Raw genomic sequence first — 14,644 nt, 5'->3', positions numbered from 1 at the left:
CGGGGGCTGCGGGCTGACGGCCGCCGCGCGTCCTAGGGCCGACGTGACCCTCACCGACCTGCAGGAGCTGCAGGAGCTGCTGGCCGTCAACATCGAGAACAACCGGCACCTGGTGACGGGGTCGGTGCGAGCCGAGGTACTGAAATGGTTTGTATGAGCCTCGGACGGACCGCGGCTCCCGCCCACGCTTCGCTTCCGCTCGCCCCGCGCTCACCTCAGCCGCCTTGCAGGGGTGAGGACGTGTCCGAGTTCCGACCGCCCCCCGATTACATCCTCATGGCCGACTGCATCTACTACGAGGAGGTAAAGGAGCGCCGCGCAGTCGGGTCCCGCGGCGGGTGTGAGCGGGGAGAAGCGAAGGAAACGGCCGCTGTGTGCCCCGCTCGTCCCCCTTGTGCCGCATAACGCACTGAGGAGCTGCCCTGGGCTGGTGGCTGTGGGTACCGTGCCGATGAAATGGGCTGTAAGTGGGGAATTCTTATCCTTTGGGCAGTCCTTAGAGCCGCTGCTGAAGACGCTGCGAGAGCTGACCGGCCCCGATACGTGTGTGCTGTGCTGCTATGAGCAGAGGACCATGGGGAAGAACCCTGAGATAGAGAGAAGGTACTTCGAGGTGAGTGTTTGTATTGTGTGCTTCAGGTGCAGCTCTTGGAAAGGGGAGATAACGGCAGGACAAGGGGAAATGGTTTGAAGTTGAGGGTGGGCAGATTTCATTGGATGTGAGGGGGAAGTTGTTTGCTGTGAGAGTGGTGAGGTGCTGGAACAGCTGCCCAGAGAGGCTGTGGATGCCCCGTCCATCCCTGGAGGTGTTCAAGGCCAGGTTGGATGGGGCCCTGGGCAGCCTGGGCTGCTGTGAGATGTGAAGGTTGTGGCCCTGCCTGTGGTGGGGAGTTGGAGCTTCGTGATCCTTGAGGTCCCTTCCAACCCATTCTGTGATTGTGTGTGTGTGCAGTGAGAAGAGTTGGGATGTGGGAATGGGTTGGCTGAGCTGAACTTGGGTTGGCTGAGCTGAACTTGGTGGCAGCTTCATCAGCAGAGCCTTCCTGGGTGCTCACTGAGCCTCCCTTCCCTCCAAAGGCAGAAGGTATGGAAGGTTAGCACTCACCATAACTGTGCTGATGCTTTTGGGCTGGACACAGAGCTGCAAAAGGGCCCCTCTGCAGAGCAGAGTGATTCCATAGGAGCAGGTTAGCAGGGGTCCATTCTCTTTTTAATGCAGTGGCTGGTTGCTAACAGAGGTTATGGGGAGAGTTAAACATTAACCTGGCGAGAAGCTGTTTTTTTTTCACGTGTTCCATGGCGGGCTGCTTCAGGAAGCAAGCTCTGCAAAATGGCACAGTTGCATTCAGAGACACTGCTGTGCTGCACTGAGACACTGTTGGTAGTGGTGGGATTCCCGTGACCAGGTGTGTGTTGTGAGCAGGTCAGACACACAGCACGGTGCTGGTTGTCCCTATGGAGCTGCCCTGGCACTGGGTTTGGCTCTGCACCTGTGAAGGCAGCTGGGAGGCCGCCCTCAGACAGCAGTAAATGCAGTCAGTGTGGGTGTTTCTGGATGATTTCTGCTTTCCCATAATTTATTTCCTTCCTCGGCTCGTCGGGGTTCAGCCAAGTAGATCCTGCAGGCGATGTGTGTTTGTTTTCCTTTCCCTCCAGTTGTGAGGGCTGGCAGAACGAGGCAGGTGCTGCGGTTTGAAGTGGTGCTTTGGAGACAGAAGGAAGCAAACCCCTCTATCTAAAGCCTTCGATTTAGGTTATTTTTTCATTTACCCTTGAACTGGTGCCTCTAATTTTACACTGCTAGGTGTCTGCAGCTGTGAATTGGCACTGGGTGAGTTAAAATGAGGGTAAATGAGCTGCACCAGGAGACAAGCAACTTGCTGCTTTGGGCACCTTTGTCACTGGGCTTGTCTTCATGCACGCTCCATTCCAAAGGGCAGTGCCAGCCAATGACCCCATGCTGTCCTCACAGCTGCTTCAGATGGACTTTGAGTTGGAACGAGTGCCCCTGGATCAGCACGACGAGGAGTATCGCAGTGAGGACATCCACATCCTGACCATCCACAGGAAACGAACGGTGGGTGACCGGGGCTCGTTGCTCATTGATCAGGACACATTGCCAGCAGTGAGCAGAGCTGCTGCTTACTTGGCACAGTTAGAGCTGGAAAGCGACTGTGAAATGCCATCAGGGACCCTGTGAATCTGCAGACCAGAGCTGTGCTTGCACAGAGGAGCTCTTTAGTTCTGAAGCACAGCGCTGTGCCAGGTGCCAGCCTTTGTCCCTGTGGGCTGCTGGGCTGAAGGTTTGGGGCACCCAAGTGTTACAAACAGCACACAGTGCTGCTCTGAGCTCCCGGTGCTCTGCTCTGCCACCCTCTTCCCCACCCCACTGCAGAGAGCAGAGCTGGGCAGCCTATCCCAGTAACCATGCATTGGTTAATAGGCAGATATGCATAACAAAGGTATTTGATGCTGGCACGTGGGCCTGGTGTAGAAACAAAGCCAGACTGTTCAAACATTTGTATCTGTTTTTCCTTTAAATCTCTTCACAGAATTCCCCATCGTGAGCTCTGTGGCAGCACTGCCTGTCCTTTGGCAGCTGGATGGGACCCTGCTGAGAAGTGAACCCCACAAAGGAAAGGCCTGCAGCGTTGGTGGCGTAGAGGAGAAGTGGTCTCCTTGGGCTGTGTGCCCCCCCTGCACCTTTCCATTAGGAAGGCTGTGCTGTCTGCAGGCTCAGACAGAGCGGAGTGGACCCACGGCTCAATGCAGCGCTGCTCTGTGTTCTCTGTGCCATAGGCAGCACTGCCCAAGGGGAGAACCCCATCTGGGGGACAGATGAGCCTGGAGAGCCACTCAATAAAACTTTGCTACGTGAGGTGGGCAGTGGCTGCTTGTTTCCTTTGTAGCTGTGGTTTCCTGCATTGCAGGAGCAGCCGTGATGGTGGGCACTGTACACACACAGCACACAGATGGTGTCTGTGCCGTGCAAAATTGTTCTTTCTTTTAACTCCATCTGCACTTTGCTATTCTAAGGACGTGCAGCATTGCATTCTGACACCTTTCAGCTATTCTGATGAGCAGGTTCCTCTCACAGTTGGTGTTTCTTGCCAAGCTGCCTCTCGTTGCTGCGCAGCGATTGCTTTGAAATGCAGTTTCAAAGGAGATGTTGCTCCTGCTCTGCTTGTGGCCGTGCACACCCACAGAGGCAGGCCTGCTGCTGCTGGGAGGCACCTCGCTGCTGCTGCACCCCTCCATGCTCCATTTGCATCCTCCGAGATGTTCCTTGCAAGCTTTGCTCCTTACAGAGCACAGCCCCTGCTTGCAGAGGTGGTTCCTGAATGCACAGCAGAGAGAGGGCATAATTTGTCATGACCACGTGTGTTATTTGTTAACTTGTAATTAAAAGCTGGCCTGCAGGGGGATATTTACCAGCATGTTTATGCCAGCCTGGCTTCCCTGGTGGAAACCCTTACCCTGGAATCGTTGTCCCTGGGTGGATGTGAGGACACCACGAGCGCTGTGCTGTCTCTGGGTGGTGCAGGGAGGAATGGTGTTTCCCAGGGCTTGGGTGCATTTTATCTCTGTGATTTTGGCACTTCCTTTTCTCTCTCAGAAGAAAAAAAGGAAGTTGAGTGTTTCTCTTCCTTGTGTGCAGCCGGCAGCTGCTGCTCCCCACCCTCAGCTCAGCGCATGCAGTGCTCCTGCTGGGGCTGCTGTGGGTTAAAAGGCACCTTGGGGTGGCCCCAGGTGGACCCTGCACCCCCTGCACCCAATGCCAGGGGCTGTGAAACCCAACCGCCCGCACCTTGGCTGCCGCTGCTCCTGTTTTCACACAGAGGAAGTGGCTGTGAAGCAGGGCAGTGTGGGGAAGGAGGCCCTGAGCGCAGTGTGTCACTCCCCAGAGCTGCAAGATGAAATGGTTGCTTTTGGTGGGGGGGGGAGGGGGAAGGGAGTTTGGAAAGGAGCTGTGATCCTCCTCCTGGCTGCTCGGGGCTGAGCTCATTGCAGCACAGTCACAGAATTACAGCACGGTTGGGTTGGAAGAAGCTCCACCAGCCCCACTTCTGCTATGGGCTGGGAGCCCCCCAGCTCAGGTTACTCAGGGCCCATCCACGGCCTCAGGCACCTCCAAGGATGGGACACCCACAGCTCCGGACAGCAGTGCCACATCCCCATGGCTCTGGAGCACCTCCATGGACGGTGACCCCACCACTCGCTGGCAGCTGTGCCACTGGAGAATGCTACCAGCCCGGGCTGCTGGTGCTCCTTGCTGCATTTCCTGTGCCGCAGAGAGGAGCGGCTGTGAGCTGAGCTGCACGGTGACAGCCCGGCTTCCTGCCGCCCTGGCTGAGAGTTGGAAACCTCAAGAGCGGCCCATTGAGCGGGACTCCATCTATAATTAGTGCGTGTTAATTATCTCTGCCCTCCAGAGCTCCCACGTGGGATGCGGGGGCTTCTTGGAGTGTCCCAGAGATGGTGCTGTTACGGGGCTCCTTGTAAGGGGTGCCCATTACTTCTGGGGGAGGGAGGGGTCATAGAATCATAGAATGGCCTGTGTTGAAAAAGACCGCAATGCTCATCTAGTTTCAACCCCTGCTGTGTGCAGGGTCGCCAACCAGCAGACCAGGCTGCCCAGAACCACATCCAGCCATCATCCTTTTTTTTGGGCTACACAGGAAACGCTGAGTAGAAATGCAACAAAACCCACAGCGACCACTTCCTGTTGGACTCCGTGTTTCCCTCCTTGATTTTGGGTTTCCTCATCCAGCTGAAGTTTGGCACTCAGTTTCCCTTTGGGTTGAGCACAAAGAGTTAAGCAGCTCCGTGCTCCTGTGGATTTGGGCCAGATATTTAAGGATCGGCGGCTCGGCGCGGAGCAGGGAGGTGTGATGTTCCCAAACACCTCGGGGGCTCTCCTGTCCTCGTATTTTTAGCTTTTTGGTGGTACCATTGCAATAATTTGGGACTGGGGGAGCAGAGGACAAGTATTTGCCATGCAAAATCCCACGGCAAAGCTGAAAGGTGCGGGATGCAGCATGGGGAAGGTGACGCCCAATGGCTGTGAGGTGATGGGGATGAGCTGCACCGTGTTGGTACAGAGCAATTTAACAGACATGTCCTTAATAATATCCCTGGAGAGGGGTTTAAATAGAGACAAGATGCCCAGCGGGGAGGGTTATCCAGGCTAGCGGGACACGCCAGCACTGGGGACACTTCCACAGCTCTGTCATCGACAGCACCAGGCTCCTCTTTGCAACATCCCCTCAGTGCAGCACGGGAGCGGGCTGATAAAAATAAATCAGCAGTGGTTGAGCATTGTACTGAGAGCTGAGTAAAACGGCAGAGCTCAGCAAGGCCGTGTCAGCAAACACCGCTCCCCACTGAACTGGGGATTTGGGGGATGGAGAGAGCCTTGGAGAGCTTCCAGTCGTGGGGGTGGGCATCTGTGGGGTCCCTGGATGTGAGGGAAATGACAACTAGAAATGGCAGACACCAGTGGCACCACCAGTGGGACCCAACCCACCAATAGAACCACTAACGGGACTCACCAATGGGACCCCCCTATGAAACTCACCAGTGGAACCTCCCAATGGCACCACTGATGGAATCCACCAATGGCACCACCAATAGGACCCACTAATGGGACCCACCAATGGAACCCCCCAGTAGGACTCCCCAGTGAAACCCACCAATAGCACCCCCAATGAGACCCCCCAATGGCACCACCAACGGAATCCACCAACGGCACCCACCAGTGGCACTATCACTGGCACTGGCAATGCTGTCACCAATGGCACCCTCACTGTTCACCCCATGCTGCTTGCTGCCTGCACCCCGCTGTGCCCTTTGGCACCCTTGGCAAAGTCCAAAGCTAAACATTAGCTCCAGCCCTGGACAGCCTCTGTCTCCCGAGCTCAGCCTCTCCCTCTGCTCGTCTTCCCACCCGATTTAAGGCACTACCAGCACTTCAACACCCGATCACCATTCACTCTCGTCATCATGCTTGCATTGCAGCAGCTGAGACGGGGATCCTGGGGGCTGCCCAGGGGCAGGAGGAGCAGCAGGGAGTGCACAGAAGGCCAAGCCAGCCTGGGGGTGCCAGGAACTGCTGGGGGTGGCTGGGCAGGTTGGGGCAGTGCAGGGCTGGTGACGCCCGGCACACCCACAGTGAGCAGGAGGGGCGGGTGCAGCATGTGGGATTTGGGCACAGCGGGAGGAGGCCAGGGAGCCCGCAGGGTCAGAGAGAAGCAGTGGGTGTCCGTTGGGGTGCTCTGGTTTTAATGCCAAGAAGTGATACGATTGTATGGTTGTATGACGCTGGGATGCTATTTGGCCACGACGCTCTGAAATGCTGTTTTGCTGCAGGTTTGCAGCATGGGGAAGGCGATGCCCCAGAGCAGATGCAGGCAGCGGCACACCGGGAGCACTGGGAGTGCTGGGAGTTGGGGCATCTCCTGCATGGGGTGTCTGTGTGATGCACCCTACAGCCACTTTGGCCTGGCTGAGCCACTCGCCTGGTGCATGGGAACAGTGCTCCAGCCAAAGCAGGCAGCACTCAGGTTATGAGTGAATGGGTTTTCTCGATGCTAATCAGGAAAAGGAAGTGAAGATCATCTTTAATTGCAGATCAGCTTGCTCAGCTGTTTTGCCAACCCATGCACTATGTCCCAGCTCCCATCCTTGCTGTGGGAACGCGTGGCACCTTGCTCACCTGGCCACAGTGCACCCGGCTTCTGCAATGGGAGCTTCCTCCTGTTTGGTCCACCAAGGGGGACATGTCCCATCCCAACAAATGCACCACAAAGGTCACTTTTTTTGCCAATCCAACAGCCCCCGGGCTCAGTGTCTGGCTGCTGTAGGTGGTGAGGTCAGGGTTGGGCCAGGTTTGGGGTCAGACTTGAACTAATTATTCTGTTTTTAGCCAAAAGTGGGTGAGTGGGGAAGGGGTCACCTATAGGATGTGGGGACGGCCCTGTGTCGCTGAGGCTCGGTGCATCAGCCCCGACACCACCCTTGGGGCTCAATGGCAGCCAAAGCAGCTGCCTTGGGATGGCAAACTCAGCTCAATGGCACAGCCGGGGGGGCTGCAGGGAGCCCCCAGCTCTGCATCATCAGTACTGCAGGAAGGAGACAAACTGGGGGCTGTGCACGGCCTTTGCACTGCACTGCATGGGGCTGCGCTCTGATGTTTTCTCTTCCTGCTCCCAGACGTCCCAGGAGGCCCAGCCGGGCTGGCCGGTCGCACAGGGAAAAGGAACCCGTGGGACTATGAAAATCATATTGAAAAGAGCTGAGCATTAATTAGGTCACATCCTTCAAAAGCAGCTCGGGATCACGCGATGCAAAGTGCCGGCGGAGCAGCCCTGGGCGGGCTGGGGGCAATGGAGCTGCAATGTCTGTGTGTGGGGCTCCTCTTCTTGGACAAACACCCATCTGTACACATACAGATACCTCTTTGATCCACCATTGCTTGCTCCATGGGGCATTTTGGCTGGGGTTGGGGTGCAGGGTGCAGGGTGCAGGGTATCCCACGTGTTGCTCACAATGGGGCCGGGAAGGATCCTTCAGCCAGGGATTCTTAAGCATCCGCAGCTGAGAAAGGAGGAAAAAATCCCAATTTTACAGGACTGAGCTCTGAGCTTCTGTCTGGAAAATGTGACGGCGCTTAATGAGAAAAGCACGGCCGCGTGATTTCCCTTCGGAGCTGCACAGCTGTGAAACAAATAGAGGGAAAAGTCGAGGTCCCCTCTGCTTCGCTGTGATGTGGCCATGCTTTGGGGTGTCTGCAGCACGGACAGTAGGGTGTGGGGGCACCAGAGCTGCCCTGTAGGGCAATAGGTCAATATTGGCATTGCTGTTAATATGTAACGAGGTGTCACGGGGCCAGAACACGGCTGTGGGTGTTTGCTTTCATTGGGCAGAGCTGAGATTGGAGCAGGTGAGCTCTGTGCTGCGGGCAGCGCTGTGCAGTGGGGAGGCTGTGCCTGGGGGAAAGCCTGGAGGCCTCAGAGCGGCTTTTGGGCGATGCTGGCTGCAGCCACACATAGAAACATCCAGGTTAGAAAGACTTGCAAGATCTCCAACTCACCTCACTGTTCCCACTGCCCACGTCCCCCAGTGCCACATCCCCACGGCTCTGCAGCACCTCCATGGCTGGTGACCCTACCACTCCACGGGCAGCTGTGCAGTGCAGCATCACTCTTTTGGAGACTAAATGTTTCTCATACCCAACCTAACCCTACTAACCAACCTAATTTCCCCCTCAGCATCTCAGGGGGACCACGTGGGCCAGGTGCTGTGGTTCCTCTGCAGGACACCGCAGCCCCTGCAGCCTCTGCACTGCAGCCAAAGGGAAGCAACAGAGCAGCACTCGGGCACAGCGCTGAGCCCTCCCCAGCCACACTGTGCATGCACAGACATTCCTTGGCCGTGTGATCAGACCGGAAAAGATTGACTTCAGCCCAGGGATCGGTGGAGCAGCTTTGCCTTCACTGACTGGAGTCCTGCAGCCTCCAGCAAAGCTGCGGCCAACGCTTTTTGGTGTGGGTGTTTTTTTTTAGGTGCTAAAAGAGGAAGCGCAGAGGGACGTACGGTTGAGAAGGTCCAGAAGGAGAAGAAGGGAAGCTATTATTGCGGCAGGGGAAGGAGGAACCCCGCAGTGCTGTGTGTCCCTGCCCACCCGATTGCTGTGCTTTTGCCCTTCCTGCATTCCCCCCCGAGCCCAGCAGACAGAGGGTCCTGCAGGGCTGAGCCATCGCCAGGCTCCATCACAGCCAGGAAGTGTGAGGGTGAACACACAGCTATTGATGTGATGGATAGGATGCAACGGGGACACTGAAGGAGGATGCAATTTGTCCACTTGATCAGCAGGGCTCACTTCTGCAGAGCCAGCTCACAGCAATGTTGTTGGGCTGAAGGAAAAGCTCTCCGGCGAGCACACGGGCTGGGTTTGGTTCCAGTTAGGGCAGCGGATTGAAAGCCACAAGTACGTGATAGGCAAAGCTTCCAGGAGAGCTGGGTCAGCTCCAAACTAATCCAGCCCCTGTGGGGAAAGGGCGTTCTGGCAGATGTTAAGCTAATGGGATAACTGCGAGCGCAGCTCGGCCCGCTGCGTGGCGGCGGCTGAAAGTTGGCAGCCAACGACTGAGCGCCCGCTTGACAACAGCCCCTGTTCTTTCAATAGGAATAAGCAGAAAGCTCCTGGGGGAGAGAACAGCAACATGTCAGCAGCACAGGGACCGAGCCAGCCTGTGCCCTGGGATAGCAAAAGATGGCAATGCCACGCTGAGCGTGCCTTCACCCCCGCTTGATGCTGTCCTCTTCACCCCACTGCCTTTGTGCTGCTGCTGCCTCCGTGCTTGAACTGAGGGACTCATCCTGTGTTGGACACAGGAGCAGTTCTGGGGCTCAGCCCGCTGTGCACAGCTCCACTCCCTTCTCTTCCGTGACGGTGAGAGGCACGAGGCTGAGCCTGGACTTGCTGGTGGCAGCCCTGGGGACGGGGATCCACCCATCTGAGCACTCCTAAGGAAAAAAACACAGCGTTTCGGGTATTACTGGCTTCCTTCTCTACCGAAACAGATACCCATTAAATCCTGCCTAAGTTGTTTTATTGTTGTGTTTTTTTTTTTTCCTAACTAAAAGCTGTTGCACACCGAGCAAAGGGAAGGGGAAGGCTCCCAGCCGTGGAGGAGCACAGTACTGAGACCATCCAGCCTCAGCCAGGCTCTGCAGATGACTCACACCTCTGATTCTTTTTTTCTCTTTTTCAAGGGTGGAGATACCTGTTCTCAAGCACGAGAAGCTGCTTCCTGGACGGCGTGCAGCAAAGCAGCCGCCCTGCACCCCAGCTCTGGGCGCTCGCAGGGAGGAAACCTCAGTGCTGAGCACCACGGGGCTCTGACTCAGCCGTTTCCCCTTCCAAACCGAAGGCAGGGCTGAAATTACACAGCTCTCGGCGTGCTCCAAGTCCTGAACACGGGGTTGACCGCAGCATTTGAGTCCCCCACCTCGGCCCAAAGCTGCTCGGAGACGTCAGCGCTGCTGTCACGCTTTGGAGGTCAGAAGAGGAACGGGTTTGCTCAATGGAAGTGCCACCGCCTCCATGACAGCTCTGCAACTTCACGCTTCCCCATCTGCCAGCAGAAAGTTTTATCCTGAAAGCACCAAAGCATTTGAGGCTGAGGTCCACTGGGAGCAAAGCTGAAAAGGAACAGCGAGGTGCCCAGGCCAGGGCTGCCTCCGTGCTGTGGGAGAGCTCAGCTCTGCTCCCAGAGCCCACAGCACAGTGCCCAGCGCTGCTCCTCCAGCACTGAGCATCCCGATGGTTTCTAAAACTCAAGAGCCTCTCCTTGGGGAGAACCATTACCCATGAGACTGCATTAGCAGGGTTAATTTCCAATTAGGGATGGCAGGCGCATTTGTTCCTATCCCTGCCCTTGAGGACGGCAGCCCTGTGACTGGGGAAGGCCCTGCTGGGTGAGTCACACACAGCGCAACCCAGGGCTCTGATTTCAAACATCAGCGCTGGCATTCTGAGCACTGACTAACTCCTGCCATGATAGAGACACGAGTTTACTCCTCCAGAGCTTTGTCTACCAACCTGAAGGAGCTTAATTAAGCTGAAGCGAGTTCATTTACACAGCCACACCCTTCGCTGACATGCAGGCAGACAGGGCCAGCTGGGGAGCAGGAAGGCCCAGCAGCTCACACCGCGCTCCCACACAGCCCAGCTACATTTCCCAGCGATTCCCCAAGCCCCAAATGACGTTGTGTCCACGGCAGCTGCCTCCAGCCCCAATGGGCAGCCAACCCAATGGGCCGGGTGCTTCCATGGCATAGCTGCCTCCACGCTGGCCCCACGTGCTCCCCATACAGCCAGCCATTGCTCAGCCATCATGGAAGCATTGAATGGCCTGGGTTGCAAAGGAGCACAATGCTCACCCAGTCCCAACCCCCTGCTGTGTGCAGGTCACCAACCAGCAGCCCAGGCTGCCCAGAGCCACATCCAGCCTGGCCTTGAATGCCTGCAGGGATGGGGCATCCACAGCCTCCTTGGGCAACCTGTTCCACTGCCTCACCATGGTCCTTTCCATTTATAAAAATAGCCCCTCATCTAAGTCTCATGGGAATTACAGACAGGCTTTCATCGCTGTGAGATACAACAGAGAGCTCTTTATGTCAGCAGAACACACTGCTGCAGTGCCATGTTGCCCCTTTCTGTTTCTCTCATAATTAAATAGAAGGAACATACCAGGAGAGCTCCGCTGTGTAATTGCTTTATTTTCTGCTTATTAGTTCTTTACCAACACTACAGCCATATTGAGAACACAAAATTCCTGTTTTCTCATCAGGGAGATCACAGTCTACAAACTCATTCACTGATCAGACACGGTTTAACGCCATTCAAAACTCACTCCATAGATTCACATGGACACAAATGGCCGTGCTCGGGCTCGGTTCATAGCATCACTGGGTTCTGGAGCACCTCACCCCACGGTGAGCTGCAGCTCTATCCTATCAAGGAGATTCTGAAAGTGAAACCGCCGGAGGTGTTCGGTAGCAATGGCCATTTATTTGTGAAGTCTCCGCCACATTCCGGTCACTTTTATCTCCCTCCACCCCCAAAAAATAAGACATTAAAACAAACAAACAAACAAACAAGCAACCGAAAGACAAAAGAAGAAAACAAATCCGTTTCCTTTCGCCTGCAAAAACAGAATGTCTAAAGCTACAGAGTACAAACTCGTGGATGTGAGGCAACGCAAAGCCTGGCGAGGAGCTCTGCCCCGGCACAGCAAACCGACAGAGACGGGAAATGAAGTGATGGACGTTTCCATTTTGACTGAGAATAGATTTAAGAAAGTTCAAGAACCATTGAGAGAGCTTCAAGTTTTCCAGTTTAGGCATTTACTTTGTGCTTGGCTGTTTTATTTATGCTCCAGAAGAAAACAGAAACCATATTCTTGCATTTTAGCCTTTATACCGCCACACTATTTGTTAAATTACATCAAGAGGAACACAAAAAGTCTTACGTTTGTAACAAGCTGGAAAATAGAGCAGTGACATTCCAACGGCAGCAAGGCTTGGGTGGGAAGGACCCCCCTCCTCCAGAACTGAGATTGCAGTTATTGGACACCAGGCTCATCTCACACTCCTCAGCTCGGCAGGGCTTACAGTCAATGCTCTATCTTCCAGCACCAAGAACCCATTCAGTCCCACTTGCACCCCACATTGAGATACGTCGTTTGGAACCAGATCCAAAGTAACTTCTACGTGGTCCAAAACATTCAATTTCAGAAGTGAATTCAGTATTATTTTTTTTTGTGTGTGTTAATCTTCCCATTCATCTTTGGTAAGAGCTCCATATACAATGTACTTTGCACAACCGTAGTGTAATGCCCCAATTTCACATCAAACTCATATCCTTGAGGAAAAAAAAAACAACAACATTTTCTTCTGGTTTTGTAGCATACATTCCTAGAATTCCCCAATCGAGTTGAACTCCTTGAGGAAATCTGAAGTTAATCCTTAAGGCTGAATCAGAACCAGCTGCTTTAGCATTTTTTGCGGCCAGCATTAATACTTGATTGAGACTTCACACTAATACTGGCTCTGGGTGGGGTGTCTTTGCCAGCCACACCTGCACGCTGTGGCACGGCAAATGAGCTGCTTGCCCTTTAAGAACTAATTATGGAAGTTTACATTCATAGTCGTATTCTCACTCTCTCCACCCCGCTCTCATTGGCAGTTACTCAATGGGCTTCAGCCATCCAACACGGTTCCCTTCCTACAGCACTGCAGCAACAACTCGGGGCCGACGCTGCACGGCTGTGCGGGAGCTCAGCCTGCTTCCCCAGGGCGCAGCTCAGCCCTCAGCTCTGCCCCTCTGCACACCCACAGCAACGGGGCTCTCTGTTTGTTCTCTCCGTGGCACGCATTCAGAAATAAGAAACCCTGTCGAGATTTAGATGCCTGAAGGTGAAGCCAAAAGTGAGAAATCCTTTCAAGATTGTGAGGCCTGAAGATGAAGCAATGTGCCTTCATCCCGAGGCAGGCAAGTCGGTGCTAGACTTCTGCCCCAACCCGCCAATTTGGAGTAAAACTTGTTGCAATGCTTGCAGGTTATTGCTGCATTTTTCTGGAAGGAACCTATCTTGCATCGAATTGGAGACTGACCAAAGGAGTAAAAACTGCAGCTAAACATCATTAAATTTGTAATGCAAGACAGAAACGGAACAGTTCATACCCTGGAACTGTTATTACATCATTCATGTTTTATTCGCTATATGGTTGCTATGTAGGATGGGGAACTTATTTGCATCCCTTCTCATGCATGATGTATGGTTCAGAACTTCACAGCTGACATTTCAAAGCAGTTCTTACATTACCTAGTTAACATGACGCCCGATATGCACTTTGAACATGTTACAATGGTATTCCTATCTGCCACCGTGGGCAGGAATTCGTCTCGTTACGAGGCTGAGATATGGAGCCAGACCGAGAGTCACTATTTAGTTACAGATTAACAGAACTTTAAAAAAGTCCTTAATATAAAAAGACAGACTGCAGTTTGATTTTAAGCAAGAGTTTTCAGTTTACTAGATGAAGTCGACCTATCAACATATTCCGCATGAAGGCAAAAAAGTAGCAATCTACAGCAAGTGAGAGAGGAACAAAAATATCATCAAAAAAGTAGAACCAGAAAGCATACACTGAAAATGGTACCCCTCCCCCAGCCGTCCCCCAAAATAATCAAACCATCTTAAGGGCTATCGAGAGAAAAAAAAAGAAGTTACTTAGCAAGTCTACAACGTGTCTTTCCCCTGTTTGCTGGAGGTCTGCCATAGCATCTAGTGCTTGTGTTCGTGTCACATTCGGAGGTTAGAGCATCCTAACGCCAAGCGAGGAGAGTTAAAACAGGAATCCAGTCAGGTGTGGAGAAGGAAAGGGTGGTCATTGGAGAAAGGTGATCATAATCCTATGGATGCTTTTGTTTTACTTTTCTGTAGAGAATCATTCTTCCGGAAAGCCGTGTGGGTTTTTTTTCTCTTTTCCTCTTTAATTCTTTGTAGACTAAATAGTTACTCTCTCATTAGGATTTATAATTGGACGTTAACCATGTCAGCCCTTCGTAGAGTCCGTCCCCTGTAGTAGCACAGGAGGGCTGCACGTACCAATTCCTATCCCTGATCCGGGTCAGGCCCAGTTTCTCCTGGATTTCGTGGGGTTTCATGGCATCGGGCAGGTCCTGCTTGTTGGCGAAGATGAGGATGATGGCGTCCCGCATCTCCCTGTCGTTGATGATGCGGTGCAGCTCCTGGCGGGCCTCGTCGATGCGGTCGCGATCGGCGCAGTCCACCACGAAGATCAAGCCCTGCGTGCCCGTGTAGTAGTGCCTCCAGAGGGGCCGGATCTTGTCCTGCCCCCCCACATCCCACACGTTGAACTTGACGTTTTTGTAAGTGACCGTCTCCACGTTGAAGCCCACGGTGGGGATGGTGGTGACGGACTGGCCCAGCTTCAGTTTGTACAGAATGGTGGTTTTGCCGGCCGCGTCCAGCCCCAGCATCAGGATCCGCATCTCCTTGTTGCCGAAGATCTTGGATAGCACCTTGCCCATCTCGGCGGCATCCAAGGG

General features: G+C 54.0%; 2 protein-coding genes across 2 annotated transcripts; one reads left to right on the top strand and one right to left on the bottom strand.

Annotated features, from left to right (window-relative positions):
• Position 1: 1 nt before the first annotated feature.
• Positions 2 to 2,878, top strand: VCPKMT (valosin containing protein lysine methyltransferase; the record flags this gene model as incomplete). Its single annotated transcript, XM_010712178.1, has 5 exons — positions 2 to 147; positions 231 to 303; positions 494 to 613; positions 1,973 to 2,077; positions 2,553 to 2,878. Coding segments are annotated over 5 exons (459 nt in total), but the record flags the coding sequence as incomplete, so codon positions are not given.
• Positions 2,879 to 14,044: 11,166 nt separating this feature from the next.
• Positions 14,045 to 14,638, bottom strand: ARF6 (ADP ribosylation factor 6). Its single transcript, XM_003206842.2, has one exon. It carries the CDS (start codon positions 14,624 to 14,626, stop codon positions 14,099 to 14,101), a length of 528 nt encoding a protein of 175 aa, XP_003206890.2. The 5' UTR covers positions 14,627 to 14,638; the 3' UTR covers positions 14,045 to 14,098.
• Between the last annotated feature and the right edge of the window lie 6 nt (positions 14,639 to 14,644).

The sequence above is a fragment of the Meleagris gallopavo genome, chromosome 5 (genome assembly GCF_000146605.3).
Source record: "Meleagris gallopavo isolate NT-WF06-2002-E0010 breed Aviagen turkey brand Nicholas breeding stock chromosome 5, Turkey_5.1, whole genome shotgun sequence".
NCBI lineage: Eukaryota > Metazoa > Chordata > Aves > Galliformes > Phasianidae > Meleagris > Meleagris gallopavo.
The sequence above is the reverse complement of the archived record's forward strand: the minus strand, read 5'-3'. Positions and strand labels throughout refer to the sequence as shown.

What these genes read in the sequence shown, in the direction of transcription:
- ARF6 (XM_003206842.2), bottom strand. Translation starts at nt 14,626, where the DNA reads ATGGGCAAGGTGCTATCCAAGATCTTCGGCAACAAGGAGATGCGGATC.